General features: G+C 39.8%; 1 protein-coding gene across 13 annotated transcripts in view; it reads left to right on the top strand.

Moving 5' to 3' along the window:
• Positions 1–17,348, top strand: part of LOC124622653 (protein polybromo-1) — a 336,599-nt gene that overhangs the window by 128,999 nt on the left and 190,252 nt on the right. For all 13 annotated transcript variants that reach the window (XR_006980668.1, XM_047148440.1, XM_047148439.1 and 10 more), the window contains one exon: positions 377–439. Coding sequence is in view for 12 of the 13 variants with exons in the window: in XM_047148440.1 (XP_047004396.1) it covers positions 377–439 (63 nt within the window). In the remaining variant the exon portion in view is untranslated. The remainder of the gene's footprint in view (positions 1–376; positions 440–17,348) is intronic.

Raw genomic sequence — 17,348 nt, 5'->3', positions numbered from 1 at the left:
GTTGAGATTAGATATCCTGTTACTGAGGCATAATAGTTCCATATTGGCTTATCATTGGAGGAAGGAAATGGACTTTATTTGGGACCCCAGACAATGGGAATTACAGTAGGTGTTCGATGTGAACAGAAAATCCACATATTAAATATAAAAAATGTTAATTGGGAGAAGTTTTAAATAAAAATAGAAGAAAGGCAATGAGACTGGCTTTGTGGTAGGTTCTGTATGCACTTCACAAATGGTGTCCATGATAATTCAGCAGAATTCAGAACTTGCATGAAAAGTTTCATTGTAGATAGCAAAAGATTTCCTTTATACCTTTCCACATGTGACTGTTTTATGTTGTGTATTTCATGTTATTTTGTCTTCTAAATTTCAGGATGCAGCGAAATTACAAAAAATAATGCAAGCTAAAGTTCAAGAACTGTTGGAATTTGACCAGGTAACAATCAATTCTCAATAATTTCTGTTTTCTATGGTAAAAGTTTTTATAAGTCATGTATTTTGTCATTTCCTCTAAAAAAGATACAATTGTGTGTGGAATTTGCAGATACGTTAACTTAGGTTTCTTCTTCTAAGTATGCTAAATTTTGAAACATTTTTAGGACAGTGAAGATCTCTGAGATTTACTTGTGCACCTGAACCTAGTTTCATCCTGATTTCATTTAGTAATTAATAAAATATTATGACATAAATTTTCGTACCTAGTTTAATGTTACTGTCTCTGCAACTACAACACAACACTGTGTTTTTGATTGTGGCTGTGTTAATACATTATCTGAAAAAAAAACCCACCATCAAGAAATAATTAATGTAGAGTAATGAAATTTTGGGGATACATTTGTCTAGGTAACAAATTTAAATGATTAATGTTGTAAGTTCGTAGGTTAATGTAATTGCAAGAAAAACCATTGCAAAAGTGAATTGGTGGTACTGTAATAAACAGTGTAACTGCCAGAATGTTAACTTTAAGAATGCGAAATTGCTTGCATTGTGTCATACATGTGTGGGATAGAGTTCCATGCCTGTTGCATGTGGTCAGTCAATACCCGTATGGTTAATGCTGTTTATCCATGACACTGGCATTGTCGTCAAATGATGGTCCATACATGCTCAATTGGGGGCAGATCTTGTGGTAGAGCAGACCAAGGCAACATGTTGTTGCTCTGTAGAGCATGTTCGGTAATGACAGCAGCATGTGAGTGGTGTTTGTTTGGAAAACATCCCCTGGAATACTGTTCATGAATGGCAGCGCAGTAGGTTGAATAATAAGATTGACATACAAATCTGCAGTCAGAGTGCATGGGGTAACCACGAGATTGTTCCTGCTGTCACACAAAATCACACCGCAGACCGTAACTCCATGTATACATCCAGTGTGTCTATATCACAGGCAGGTTAGTTGCAGGCACTCACCTGACCTCTTTCGAACCAAGACACGCCCATCACTGGCACTGAGGCAGAACCAGTTTTCATTAGAAAAAAGCAACAGATCTCCATTCTGCTCTCCACTGAGCTCTCTTGACACCACTGAAATCCCAAAGAGTGGTGATTTGGGGCCAGCGGAATGCACACAACAGGGCGTTCGGCATGGAGCTGTCCTTAAAATAACAGATTTGTACCAGTTCATGTGTCACTCTGGCGCCAATCTCGAAGGTAACTAACACTTGTGTATTTAAAGCAAACCGGATTTGCATCCTCCTAGTGGTGCTGCTAGCACCACTCCTATGAGACTGGTGTAAAATTTGGTTAAACGACATCTTGCAGATGTAGAAACAAGCCAACCAACTTTCATATATCTTGCACGTCTCCTTCTTGGTATTGCGATTTTTTTTCCTGTCATTGTATTTTTGGAAGTTCTACTCTACTCAGTAATTCTAACATTGTCATGTTATTTTTTGTGGTTATGGACAAACCATAGCGTTAATTTCATGGTTTCTTGTAAGCAAAGGCAAAAGTGAGGACAATGGTAAGCTTGCTTGTGGATGAATGCAGGAAACATACAGCCAGGGACGTATATAAGGCTGGTCGAAGGACTCAGTTAACTGGCGAGTGAGTTGGAGTTTGATTGGTGTGCCACCTCCCGTTATCCACCATATTACTCTTACAAAAACCACCACCATACCCGGATTTTTCTGAGTTGGGGAGGTCTGGAACAGGCTCCACTCAGCTCATTAAAATAGATGAGGACATGTATGATCGCCGAAATATTGTGCCCGTTAGACACTGTAGACCGGCAGTACACCCGTGGATATTTTGATTATCAAATATGCCGGGAGAAACTCAAGAATCAGATGAGGAACTGTTTGAATAAAGAAGCAGCGGCATTACCACGAATCACTTACTGTCAGTAACAGCTGGAGGGATTGGCAGCACGCTGATCATACGTCTCACAGTCATAGCTCACTTTTTGTACTGTCTTGCAGGCAGATCAGGCGTGAAGGCTAATCTGTGAGTGGTGTTCATATTTTTATGTTTATGTTTACCACTGTGATATGGTGTGTTGAGGAAACAGACCAAGCAATCATTTGATAAAAAGCGGCAGGAGGACATTGACACCGTACAGTGGCTCTAACCTGTATGGCCAGAGTACCTCATTGAGCTAGGATGGCAGAGACAGATATGTTATATCATGCTGCTTGAAATCTGTGCAAATTTTATCAATCATACAGGTGGCAAGTGGTAGCATGCCAGTGTCTCGGGAGTCTGTGATCAGATGTTTTCAAGCGGGTCGAGATTTGGAGAAAGTACAGCCAAGACAATGGTTGCACACCCTCTACATTGAGGTGGATTAGGACAACTTGGGCAGCTAGTAATTTTGTGTAATCTTGTTGAAAAATTACATTGTGAAGATTTTGAAGATAGGGCACAGCCATCGGTTTTAATATCTCAGAAATGTAATGACTGCTATTAAAATCATCAGCTGTGTGAACTGGAGGTGATTGTGTTGTGTGCCCAATTGCACCCCGTATTGTCTTGCTAGGGGCGGGGCAGGTATGTTGATGACAAATATTGACAGTGTTTGTTCTCCTTGGAGCCTCCACAGAGGGATGTGTCCATTTTGGTGCTATATGCAGAATCAGGACTCATCTGAAAGGATGACTTGGTGTCACCAATGTGTGTAATGTTGTTGTTGGGTGTGCCACTGTTCGTATGCCTCATTGTGTGCACCATTGTTGGTGTGCCACTCTTTGCGGTTGTCTTGGGGAAACTGCAACAGTGGTCATGGTGCTGAGTGTTCATGGTACATATATAACACTGTGTAGATACTATCCTTGCTGCAAACAAGCCCATTTTCTGCCTCAATGTATGTGATGTAGCTGCATGGTCTTGCATAACTGAGCAAACTGTATGACGGTTCTCTGGGGCACTGGTCACCTGGGGCTGTGGAGAGCCTGCTTGGCATTAAGTGGGATCCTCCTGCACTGATCAAGTCCATATTTGCTTGATAGTCATGAGATAACAACCAATGTGAGCAGCTGTATCATGAGCAGTATTGGTGAGCAGCCAATTCATATTTGCTTCCCGTTAAGAAGTCCACCAGTGTTGTTTCATTGTAAATATTAACAGCTGCACAATTTGAACATGGGTGTCTATCTTAATTTACATTGAGGGAAAAATATATCTAAAAAACAGAGATGATGTAACTTACCAAACGGAAAACGTTGGTATGTTGATACACACACACACACACACACACACACACACACACACACACACACTCTAACTGTGTTTTGACCTGCACATACAAATAGGCGATGCCAGTAGGGTGTATTGATTTCTCCCACTCACCTCTAAAATATCAGGTGTTTGAAACGGTGTAAGGCCGAGTGGTTCTAAAATTTACTCCAAAATTCTCGAAGCACTGCATTTTCTCGCGCTTAAATTGAACACGCGATATTTTATACAATCATTATTAAATTTATGTCGCATACAATTCTAACAATATACGTTCCAACATAGATCTTTGTACTCATTTAGAATAAATTTTAGCTAATCTTTTAGTTATTCTACTCTCACTCTATTTTGACATCAACCCCGAATATTCCACTGTCATCTGGTAAGTTTTCCTAATAGTTAGGATTTGTTAGGACTCTGTCTCAATTTCCAATAGCAAACTCCAGGTGTTCATGACCCTTGAGTACTTTATTCTTTATTCCAATTCTTTGCACTTTTCTTTAGTACGCAGTGGTCTTATTATTTTTAAACTTTTTGTAGTCTGGAGGAACTCTGGGCAAAATAAGTGTTCCTATTGACACTCATAAAACATAATAATGCTATGAGAACAATTTGTACAAAATTTTTGAGACTTTTGTCACAATACTGTTCTTTCCCCTTTAGAAACAGTACCTATACCTCACATATGGGTTGATCCTATGAATACACTTTCTCCTGTTTTGGTAGGTGCGCCCCTTTTTTAATTCCTATTTTCCTGTGGTACAGGTCAATCCCCTTCTTGGTGCTCCTGTCCACACAGTATAGGTCAGCCTTTCTTAGGTCTGCCAATCTGTCGTTTTCATCCAATAGATGCTGGGTGCAAACCCCCTTATCAGTCTTGAGTAGGCCTCATGGTTCATTGCTCTAGTATACATTTTTATGTACTCTATAACTATTATCTGGTAAAACTAAAACCTACTTAATGCCCACTTTTTCATACTTCTCTTTTATACCCTAGAGTCCTCCTTTACTTATCAACTTCTATGTTTCCAGCATATACTTCATGCCTACATACTTTGTTCAATATATAATATGCTTACTTAGGTTATAAGAGTCCCACTATCCTAGAAGTCATCAGAATATTCGTTAGACTGACATTCCTGACCAGTTATCACATTAGTTCCTCCCTGACTTAGGCTCATTAGTTATGTTCCTTATCAACATGATAGTTTTTTTCAAGTACCTTGGTGTAGAACTGTCACAATGAACAACCATTAGTGCATACAGGGTGTTTCAAAAATGACCGGTATATTTGAAACGGCAATAAAATCTAAATGAGCAGCGGTAGAAATACACCGTTTGTTGTAATATGCTTGGGACAACAGTACATTTTCAGGCGGACAAACTTTCGAAATTACAGTAGTTACAATTTTCAACAACAGATGGCGCTGCAAGTGATGTGAAAGATTTAGAAGACAACGCAGTCTGTGGGTGCGCTATTCTGTACGTCGTCTTTCTGTTGTAAGCGTGTGCTGTTCACAACGTGCAAGTGTGCTGTAGACAACATGGTTTATTCCTTAGAACAGAGGATTTTTCTGGTGTTGGAATTCCACCGCCTAGAACACAGTGTTGTTGCAACAAGACGAAGTTTTCAACGGAGGTTTAATGTAACCAAAGGACCAAAAAGTGATACAATAAAGGATCTGTTTGAAAAATTTCAACGGACTGGGAACGTGACGGATGAACGTGCTGGAAAGGTAGGGCGACCGCGTACGGCAACCACAGAGGGCAACGCGCAGCTAGTGCAGCAGGTGATCCAACAGCGGCCTCGGGTTTCCGTTCGCCGTGTTGCTGCTGCGGTCCAAATGACGCCAATGTCCACGTATCGTCTCACGCGCCAGAGTTTACACCTCTATCCATACAAAATTCAAACGCGGCAACCCCTCAGCGCCGCTACCATTGCTGCACGAGAGACATTCGCTAACGATATAGTGCACAGGATTGATGACGGTGATATGCATGTGGGCAGCATTTGGTTTACTGACGAAGCTTATTTTTACCTGGACGGCTTCGTCAATAAACAGAACTGGCGCATATGGGGAACCGAAAAGCCCCATGTTGCAGTCCCATCGTCCCTGCATCCTCAAAAAGTACTGGTGTGGGCCGCCATTTCTTCCAAAGGAATCATTGGCCCATTTTTCAGATCCGAAACGATTACTGCATCACGCTATCTGGACATTCTTCGTAAATTTGTGGCAGTACAAACTGCCTTAGACGACACTGCGAACACCTCGTGGTTTATGCAAGATGGTGCCCGGCCACATTGCACGGCCGACGTCTTTAATTTCCTGAATGAATATTTCGATGATCGTGTGATTGCTTTGTGCTATCCGAAACATACAGGAGGCGGCGTGGATTGGCCTCCGTATTCGCCATACATGAACCCCTGTGACTTCTTTCTGTGGGGACACTTGAAAGACCAGGTGTACCGCCAGAATCCAGAAACAGTGGAACAGCTGAAGCAGTACATCTCATCTGCATGTGAAGCCATTCCGCCAGACACGTTGTCAAAGGTTTCGGGTAATTTCATTCAGAGACTACGCCATATTATTGCTACGCATGGTGGATATGTGGAAAATATCGTACTATAGAGTTTCCCAGACCGCAGCGCCATCTGTTGTTGAAAATTGTAACTACTGTAATTTCGAAAGTTTGTCTGCCTGAAAATGTACTGTTGTCCCAAGCATATTGCAACAAACGGTGTATTTCTATCGCTGCTCTTTTAGTTTTTATTGCCGTTTCAAATATACCGGTCATTTTTGAAACACCCTGTATTTCTCTATGTGCACGTTCTTTCCCCCTACAACGCTTGATGGTTTTCACATCCTTTTAACTTGGATTTTCATTGTTTGCATCTTTATGTTATGGTGTGTATGCGGAAGTGTGTTTGTGTAGCCTGATTCTTTGGTCTACTTACATGAAATAAGTTGAATGTTATTGGAAACCACAGAAAATAAGGACTTCAGTGATAGAAGTATATGCATATGGAAAGAGGGAAAGATAGACCAGTACTCAGATGAGAAGTAAGAAAGGAAAAAGTAGAAATGGTTGCTAAGATCGAAGAAGAGAAAGAAGATAGCCCCAAAGACTAATTTTTCACTTAGAGTGGCTGAATCAGCCTTCTGGTCATCTAGCTTAGCATCTAATCTAGAATTTACTGAGCCTATCTCTTTTCGTAAAGTCTTAAAGCAGCAATTTGAGTGTTTACAGCTGCTGAATCTGCTCGTTGGGCTTTAATTAAATTCACTAAGTCAGACAAGTCTGCCATTTCCCCAATCACTTTAATAGCTGTGATTGGTTCTGCTAGTTGCTGTTCATGATCTATATTCTTTTTACTCTTAGCTCTGATGATCATTAAAAAAAATTTGCCTCTGAGTATAATAACTATACCAACAGGTTATCATTCAACAGTTCCCTCAACTTTACCAAATAATTATTGTTTTTTGCTCATCCGGCGTAGAGTTCTAGCTGCGTTGGTGAGCAAATGTGTAATCAGCGTCAGTGGACAGCACAGGCGCCGGCAGCGTCAAATGTTGGTTTCAGCGTCAGCGGCGGCGAGCAGATGTGGAGTCAGCACTGGTGAGCAGCAGCTAGTGCAGTCGGCGTCGGTGCCTGCTTACTGCGTTGGCGTCAGTGTGATGTACGTGTGTGAAGACAGTTTATTCTCCCCACCCAATCTTCTTAGTCAAAAGGTTGAGGTCTCTCACTGGTTTTTTTTGTGCTATTACTTTCTCACGTCTTTTGCTACTGCGTCACACTTGCAACTTTCTTCCATTGGTTTATTGGACTCAATACAGTTACTGGAAACAGTTCTCGTATCTTGTTAGGCCTGGTTGCTATGGCAGCTCATAATATCCTATTCCTATTTCTGTTTTAAAATTCCACTTTTCTTTTTGGCCCTGTCACTTGGGTCGCCACGTTTTAACGTTTTTCGGACGACAAGAGACTGTGTGGTATTGGGTTGCAAGGCTCACACATCTCTCAGGTCAGTTAACTTGCACCTTGTGTGTAGCCGATTATCTTCTCTGGGTAATCAGCTACATTGATCTCCCAAAAACTTCATCTCCAAAGACTATAGCTGGTTAAAGGAATTTATTAAACCATTTCTCTATCCTTGAGATGATTTGGATACTCGTAGAATACTTTTCAGTTTAATCACTTTATGTTTTCAACTTCCACAGACAACAACTTCTGCAAGCTAATTTAGTCCTTAAACATCAGACCCATTTACACATATTCAAATATCATTGGTTTGGTAACCAAATAATTTATGAACATCATACCTGTGTCTTGCTTCGTTCACAGCTAAGACATGAAGTAAGTTAAAAGTCTCCAGTCTCAAGCGAGTCCAGTACATAAATGTACATAGAAATCTATATTCAATTGCTCATTAGTCTTTTTAAAATCAACACAGACACTAAAGAGCACAGAATACCACATAAAATTTTCTTGTTCTTCTCTGCCCATACACTGAAACTCTGTGGGCCTTACAGCACGTACTTGTCTGCCACCATTGTTGCTGGGTCCATTTTTTTTCTCTCACCTGTGTTTTGACCTGTACATACAAATAGGGGATGTGCATTAGGCTGTACTCATTTTTCTCACTCACCTCTAAAATATCAGGTGTTCGAAACTGTGTAAGGCCGAGTGGTTCTGGAATTTACTCCGAAATTCTTGAAGCACTACAATATCATCAGCTGTGGTTTTTTTTTTTTTTTTTTTTTTTTTTTTTTTTTTTTTTTTTTTTTTTTTTTTTGTGTGATGCACCAACTTATAAATTAGATGCTGAGATACTAGCTGTACTATTCAATTAGAGAAGCTGATTTTCCTTAACTAGATGAAAAGAACCTGCTTCGCTTGGTGTTATTTCCCATTTGTTTTCAAAATTGGAAAAAAAAGTCTAACTAATAATGAAATTTATACAGATTTTAACTTATGTCTTGCTTTTGAGAGCAAAGGCAATGATGCAGCTTTTAGTTCTTTTAGGAAGCTCATGCTTTCATCTTGATTCATTCTTATATCAATGAATTTAAAATTTCTTACCCCCTCCCCCGTATCAATATTCTGTATTCACTGGTTTATCTCTGAATGTCATCATTTTTTTGTTTCTGAATTAGTTTGCTCACACAGTTTTTCCTTGTTTCCATATTATCCCTTCCCTTTGTAAGTCGATAAAATTTTCTGATGAATTGTTTCTCTGTCATAACTGTGTTGCACTTTTCATCAGTTGAGATGATTTCGTGACTGTGATATGTATCATTTCCAAATTGTTTTAAAGAATATTCTTTAGAAATCAGAAGCAGTCATTAGTATTCATGAAAGTTCGAGAACATTATAAAATCTCAAATTTTTCCTCCCTGAAAAATATATCGGTGTTAAAGAGACAGAAGATGTCTTCTTGGCTGCCACGATGTGAATGTGATGGTCAAACAATTAGATCGCCACAGCTGCAACCCTTATCACTGCTCAAACACTATAGTGCACAATGGGGGGAACTGATACGATTGCCAGATGCCAGGAACAATGATTAGCATTCGGTGATTTTGGAGGTATCGTTAAATTTACCCTCAAACACTTTAATTTCTGTGCGTAGGTTACATTGTTAACTGTAAAATTGCTATTGTGTGTGGCATTTGCATTCAGTATCAAATAAAAGGATTAGGTGTGTGAATATATCATTATTACTTTTATTTTTGCAGAATTTATCATATTCTAGACCATGACTAAATTGATTGCAGTTATCCTTCATAAAAACTTGGTCTAAAATAACATGTTTCCATCACACACTGAAATTGAAAAGTAAATATTGATGCATGAATTATGTTAATAATTATGTCAAAATCACTTTCCCGGGTGTTGTTATCTTGAGAGAAAAGGAATATTGGGAGCTGGGCCTTGACAGGAATGCTGTAGCGCATCTCACTATCATGTGTAGAGTGCCTCATGTAATGATTTCTCATAAACAGTGGTTGTTCTGTCCATTGCAGTGCTCAGCTTGCTGGATCCGCTGGTATGCATCAGTAGCTCTTTGCTGTTCATCGTCGTTTGCACTATCAACTAAAGCACTGAGTGACCTAACAAATTCACATCAGCCTTGGCAGCAAAATGTCTCACTGTGTGTGTGTGTGTGTGTGTGTGTGTGTGTGTGTTTGTGAGTGTGGGGGGGGGGGGGGGGGGGCGTGTGCAGATGCTCGCCAAGACTGCAGGTTATGCTGTTGTATTTAACAAAGAAAGGCACCTGTGTGATGTCATCAATGTGCAGTGGGCCCAGAGGAATATAAATTGATGACTCTTATGTCCTCAATACATTGTAATTGGCCAGGACAGTGTTTTATGTAGTTACGAGAGCATTATGTCATTGCTAAGTGAGTTTGAATGTGGGCAAATCGTTGGTGCTTGTGAATTGGGTGCTTCCTTAAGCACGCTAGCCGATGTGTTTGGTGTTTCAAAAGGCACTGTTTTGAAGAGTTATATCACATACAAGGAAATTAAAAAAAAACCTTATCCACTACGACAAAATGTAGGTGAAAGTGTGTGTTGAGTGATTGTGACAGACAGTGATTGATAAGGATTGTGATGAAAAATAGGAGATGACAGCTGGAAAAGTGACTACTGAACTGTATGTTGCACCCATGAATCCTATCAGTACCAAAACAGCGTGAAGGGAGCTCCATAAGCTGGAAATTGCATGCGAACTGGATTTCCAGACCCACACATCAGTGATCCGAATTCCCTTACCTGGAAAACATGATGCTGAAGACATAAACCTTGGAATATGTAGCAATGTGGGAGAGTCATTTGGTCAAATTGGACTTGTTGCACAGTGTTTCAAACTTCTGGCAGAGTTTACATCCCAAGAGTGAAATTAGGGTCCGAAAGATTGGGGGGGGGGGGGGGGGGATTCAGTGATGATTTGGGCGGCCATAACATCTTATTCCATGGGTCTCATGGTTACTGTTGAACGATACACTACTGCCAAGAATTATGTGACCATTTTGTCTGATCACATCCATCCCACGGTACAGTATTTGTTCCCCCAGTCGTGATAATGTGTTCCAGGACAATAGGCCCCCTGTTCACACCTGTATGTGTTGTTCAGAATTAGTTTTTTGTCACCAGATCTCATATTATTGAGCCTTTGTCGTAGTCTTTGGAGAGAAGGGGTGTGATCTCTAGCACCTTCTATCGTTGTAAGCTGGATATGCCACTATTTTTCAGGAAGAATAGTATAAGATTTCCTCAAAAACCATACAGGACCAGTGTTTTCCCATTCCGAGATGACTGGATGTATGTAATGCCAAGAATTTTCCTTCCCAGAAGCATTCCTTTCGTGAGTAATCTATAGAATCTATAGTTTTCAAATATCTGCTGACCCTGTGTCCTGTTTTGTCGTAAATCGTTTTGTCCATTGTGCATTATCACTATGACAAATAAGTTAATCAAGTGATATGATTTGGTTGCTGTGTCTAACCCTTTTGAGCAACTGCAGTAGTGCTCCTTGACGGAGCTCTATATTCAGTGAACAAATTTCTTTCCTATCTCCTCGCCATGTCTGGCTGGGCATTGGGGTTTTGCATTATTGTTTTATCCACTGTCACATAGTTTGCTTTTTAAGTGGTGCGTCAGTTGGTATCACTTCTTTTTCCTTCCCTGTTTGTTGTAGTTTTTCAGTATTCAAAGAGCTGAGCATGGGCATGCACAAATCTGTGAATAACCCGTTTTTGATTGCAGTAGTTGCATTTGTTTCGTGTTGGGAAGTTTGAAACATACATAGCCAGCTGTTACTTTATGTTCAGCACAAATGTTATGGTCATTCTGGATGTCTTGTATAGTCACTTTAGGAACAGGTTGGTTGCACAGCTTTTGAACTGTCAGTGGTACTTGCTCTACAGCCTTCATAAAACATCGAACCCACAACCTGACTGTGCTGATGTCAACTGTAATGTCCACCAGAATGTTCCTGTCCTCCATGAATACAAATTGGACATCATCCAAAAAGCTGTTCGGTATTGAACAATTTCTTGAATACTACGGTGTTGTCAACTGGTTGACAGACCACAGTGATACTCCCGAAGTATGTAGGAGGAGATTGAAAGTAAGTACCGTTTCATTCTACTGCCACTGCAGCTCTAGAAAATTCCAGAGACGCACATTCGCGCCCATTTCTCTGGTTCATTGTCTTTCTACTGACACTATTACAACTGGATTGCATTGCACTTACATTTTTTAGTTATTCTTCAAAATATGTAAGACAGTGTCCGAGCACGCCGACTGTGAAGTGTGTTCTGTAATAAGATTTTTGAGTGCAAAGAAACGTAAGCCAGCTGAAATTCATCGTCGACTTCTAGAGATTTATGGTGAAAATGTGATAACTGATGGGGTGGTGAGATAGTGGTGAGAAAGCTCAGTCATGGATGAACCAATGTTCATGACAAAGCACAGATTGGGCGACCTTCTGTTGTCAGTGATGGCTTGGTTGAGAAAGTCAATGAGAATTCATGAAAATAGATGGTTCATCGTGAGAGTGCTTTGTGATCAGTTGCCACAAATTTCAGAAACTGTTTTGCATGAGATTGTCACAAATTGCTTAAATTTTTGCAAATTATGTTCCTGTTAGGTTCGGAAAATGCTTATGGATGTCCATAAAACGAAGCGATTTGACAGTGCTTTGACATTTCTTACTCAATGCAGTGATGAGGGAGATTACTTCTTAAGCAGAATTGGGACAGGTGATGAAACTTCGGTTTCTCATGTCACTCCAAAATCAAAACAAAAGTTGATGGAGAGGTGACACAATCTGTCAAAAAGTAAAAATTGAAAACAACATTGTCAGGACAAAAAATTCTGTGCACTGTGTTCTGGGACATACAGGGTAATATGCTTGTTGAGTTCCTTCCCGGGGGTGAAACCATCAATGTGGTTCAATACTGTGAAAAATTAAGAAAACTTCAATATGCAATTCAAAACAAAAGGCGTGGAATGCTCAGTAAATGCATTATGTTGCTTCATGACATTCTGCTGGTGTCACTCAAAACCTTCAATAACTCGATTGGCGGCAGTTTGATCACCCGGACTACAGTCCCTCACCTTGCACATTTTGATTACTACTTGTTCTTTAACCTGAAGCATAATATTGGAGGAGGGCACTTTGACAGCAACGACAACACAAAACATGGTATTCGGCAGTGGCTGTCTTCATTGGCAGCATGAAGAGGGCATAGAAAAGTTGGTTTCGTGCTATGACAAGTGTGTGAATATTGGTGGCAACTGTGTAGAAAAATAGTTTAAGAAATGCTGTTTCTTGTAAAAATAAATTTTGGTTTGGAAAAGTTTTTAGGAGTTGTTTTTATAAAATGGTACTAACTTTCCGGATATGTCTCTTAGTTATGGTTTTTTACAAAACTAAAACAAGAAGCATTATTTTATGATCGTCCCGCATAACTGGATTGTTTGAAATCTTTGGCAATATATTTGTACTGTGGAATTCTGACAATATTTCAGAAATTTCTCACTATTATGAAGTAGAACCTAAGGTATTTTCTGTGAAATCATTAAAAGTATTGTTAAATGCCATCTATAGGTAGCTTTGTCCCAACTTGAGTCACAGATGGGAACTGGTACACACCACTAACAAAATGCTGTACAGCTTGCATACTTTTTTCTTGTATTTTCAACTTTTAGTTGATTGTTTTTAGTCTCTGGAATTTTCTTACCTCTTTTATTTTTGTTTTCATTCCATTTTCTTCTTCTTCTTCTTTGTCTTCTTCTTTTTCTTCTTATCCTTTCTGAAACCTTTTGTTTCTTTCACCATTTCCTCCCATTGTAGTCCTCTCCAATTCATATCATCGTTCTCATGGGCTCTCCATCTTGTTTGTGCTCTTCCAGTTGATATTATTCCAGATTATCTACCCATTCCAGCTCTTCTTGGTAGTCTTTCTGTGCCCATTCTTTGAATGTGTCCATATCAGTTCAGCATATTTCTTTCCATAATTTTTTTGGAGATTGATCTGAAGCAGTTCCAGTTTCATTTCTTATCCTATCCCTTCTCGTCTCATCACCTGGATCCCTCATAGAAAATACATCTCTGATGCTTGTATTCCACTCGCCTCTTCCTTTGTCCAAGTCCAATATTCTGAACCCTAGGTCAGAATTAGTAGATAATATAATAATATGATTTCACTTTGGAAAGTAATTTACAATTCCTAATTATGTCTGATACACGGTAGTAAAATTTTGAGCAGTTTTCTATCTCTAAAGAAACAGCCAGGCCTGTTAAGTCCATTGTTAGAAGAGTGGAGAAACAGTGACTGAAACCATTAAAGAAAAGTGAAGAGTTAGTTATCTTGCTGGCCAATTAGGAGAATGTTACAGTTATGCTCAATACTATAATTCTCGTCTTCTTTTTCTTGTGCCTTTGTCCAGCATTATCGTGGGGTCGTCATGGTTATGGTTGGATTTGGCATGGTTAATTTAAGGGTTGGCCGGATGCCCTTCCAGTCACCACTCCGTTAGATGAGATGAGGATGATGATGATGAAGGCAAAACACAACACCCAGTCCCTGAGTGGAGAACATCTCCAACCCAGCCGGGAATAGAACATGGGCCCCTTTCCATGGCATCCCATTGCGCTGCCAACTTGGCTACTGAGGCGGACACCCAATGCTATAGATCATCATATGAAAATGCGTTTGTTACTGGGAGGTAGTACGTACTGGGTTCTCAGATAGGATCTAACATTGGCAGCTAGCAGGAAGATGGAGGAGCTACGAAAGAACTCTGGACTCCCTGAAGAACTTGTGAAGAATTTGAGGCCGGGAGCATGTAGGTCACCCAGGTTTAATGGTCTACCTAAAATACACAAACATGGCATACGAATGAGACCAGTTGTTAGTGATGTCAGCTTTCCTATATACAGGTAGGCAAAGTACTTAAGTAAATTATTAACACCTGTAATCAGCTGCTGTAGCCATCATATGAAGAACTCTCAAATGTTCGTTGGTATCATAAAGCAGATCAGGATAGGGCCAAGTAAAGTCATGGTCAACCTCGACATGACCTCCCTGTTTACGAAGGACCAGTGGAAAACACATTAAGACTTTTGGCCACTCGCCTGAAATTTTCAAATTATTTTGACATACTTGGAGGAGAGCCTACATTTTGTACAGTGGAAATTATTATGAAATGACTGATGGAACAGCCATGTGTTCACCACTTTCACTTCCTGTAGCCAACTTTTTCATGGAAGATTTGTAAGAATGAGAGTCGAACAGTACTCCCTCCTGCCCATCCTGCTTCTTTAGATATGTTGGCGATACATTTTTAACCTAGGCACATGTGGTAATGGTGCGCTGCAGCAGTTTGTTGACCATTTGAAAGGTATACTTCCTAACATAAGATTTACAACGGAAGTTGACAAGGATGGGAAGTAACCATTCTTCAGGGTGTATACGACCCAGGACAAACGGGAGACCGGGAAAAACCCGAGAGTCTTTTCATCTGGGAGAAACCCCGGAATTTTTTAGAATTCCGGGATTTTTTCATTGTTTTAGTTTTCAGTTAATTTTTAAAATTTTGAGTGGTAAGAACCGATACTCTACCAAAGGATATTACTGTATCCTGGTACTGCAGAATAATACTTCAACAATAAAACATAAACGAGAGAGAAAATCGAAAATAACTTAAATTGCAAAGGAAATGCGCCGTATACAACAATGACACACAGTGCTCATGCAAGCGTCTGCCAACAGCAAAATGTGCCAAAGGTTTTAGGAAGACTTTGCAATGCTTCATAACAACAAATTGCCTCCGATGAGTGTGAGTGTGAAGTCACGACTGTTTACATTAGATTTGTTTTAGCAGTTTAGAGTGGGCTCATGTGCATGCTCAGTTGAGTCGCATTTGAGTAGTTGGTTCTCCCGCCTCTGGCTACAGGAATGTGGCTGTTCACTGTGCAAGCAGTCGCAGCGAGCAACTAGATGCTACCAGGAAAAGGGGGTGCCAAATTCATATTTTTGAGGAAACAAACTTGTTTCACAAAGCGCCTAGCATCCAGCGCACGTTGGTCTATCGATTATCCATATGATTTTGAAATGCATCCCTATAGGTTTTTAAACATTTTTGAACGCATTTTTAAGTTGATTTCTGAATGAATCATCAGTTGATTTTTGAACGTGTGCATAGTGTACGTGATGTCTCTGTCAGGAGAATCCTTGTCGCATTTAGAAATAAACTTTCTGCAGACAAAAGGGGATGGGTCTGTATGAACTGAGCGAAGTAAAGCCAAACGGATGAATGCCAGTCGCTGTCTGATTATGTGGTTGATTGGGTTTGCGAATGATCAGTGTTGTTATAATTACCAGTGAAATCCATAGATTCAGACTACCAGAATTGAAATAAACCATTAACAGGAATAACAGGTGAGAAAGATTACATAGTATCTTCTCGATGTATCCAAGAAAATGAAATTTTGACAGAAATTTTTTGGCGACATTGTTACACTAGTAAGGACCAGTTGTACAGTCCCCGGCTACCAGCCGGAAATAACGCAGAAAACTTGGTGTACGATCATGTAACAACGCCTAAACAGAGAATAATCGCGGGATAACTAAACCTGTGATTCTGGCAGGGTTAGTGAAGTTAATCGGCGAACAAATTTTGACAATGGCAGGAATAGCTACAGAATTGTTGATGACAAGATTGTTTGTTAGAACGAGGAAGGAGAAGAAACAGGGACATTATGGAAGAATATGACGATTCCAAATTTATATAAAAATTTCGTAATACTACTTTTCGATCTCGTGCTTGAGAAACTGGTGCGTATGAATGAAATGTGAAACTGTTTCCTAACATAAAGCTTTTTGCTTGTAGTAGGCCTAATAGGCATTTGATATTGGTACTTAGTGAATATTCTGTCGTGTTATAAAAATGTCCATTTGTGCCAAAACATTCTTGTTAATTTGGTGTGTGTTATAAAATTGCTGCAATATTAGGCAAGCCTATTTCGTTTATCTAGCAGACAGTGACAAAATAGACGTAATCAGATCGAGAAACCTGTTCTTGGGTATTATTTGTATTCACAGCTTTTTCAGTATTAGATAATGACATTTCGATTTTTCGTGTAGCAAAACCTGTGATGAACTTTGATAAGGTAACAGATTCTTTCGCAGAAGGGAAAGCACGCCATGTAAAGCTGTACCAAGATTAGAGAGGAAAAAAAAAATGCTATTAGCTAAGTATTGAAGAAATGTGTACTTTCTTGCTTGTCTCTTGTCTTTATTGGTTTTATGTATCCTGCATTTAATTTTATGTCACACAAAACAGCAAGTTATTAGCCAGTAGGCAATAAAGATAGCAAATTTTCTGAAGAGTTCTTGTTCTCCTGATTACAAGTAATCCCATTCGCTATTCATTGCGATTGAAAAAGGGGGCAGGCTTTCAAATGAGCCGACTGGGAGCAGGAGAAGCAACACAGGACATTTCAATTTCCACTGTCCTGTGTAGGTTTGATGGCATCCATTACAAAATATATGTGTTACAATTCCACTGAGTGAAATACAGCGATGTGCTATAGAAGAATGCTGTATGAAGAGGCGTGGCACTGCACTTTGGCACACTTAAGACCAAATAACATGTCT

Source organism: Schistocerca americana, chromosome 7, assembly GCF_021461395.2.
Source record: "Schistocerca americana isolate TAMUIC-IGC-003095 chromosome 7, iqSchAmer2.1, whole genome shotgun sequence".
Taxonomy (NCBI): Eukaryota; Metazoa; Arthropoda; class Insecta; order Orthoptera; family Acrididae; genus Schistocerca; species Schistocerca americana.
This window is presented reverse-complemented; position numbering and strand designations above follow the sequence as displayed.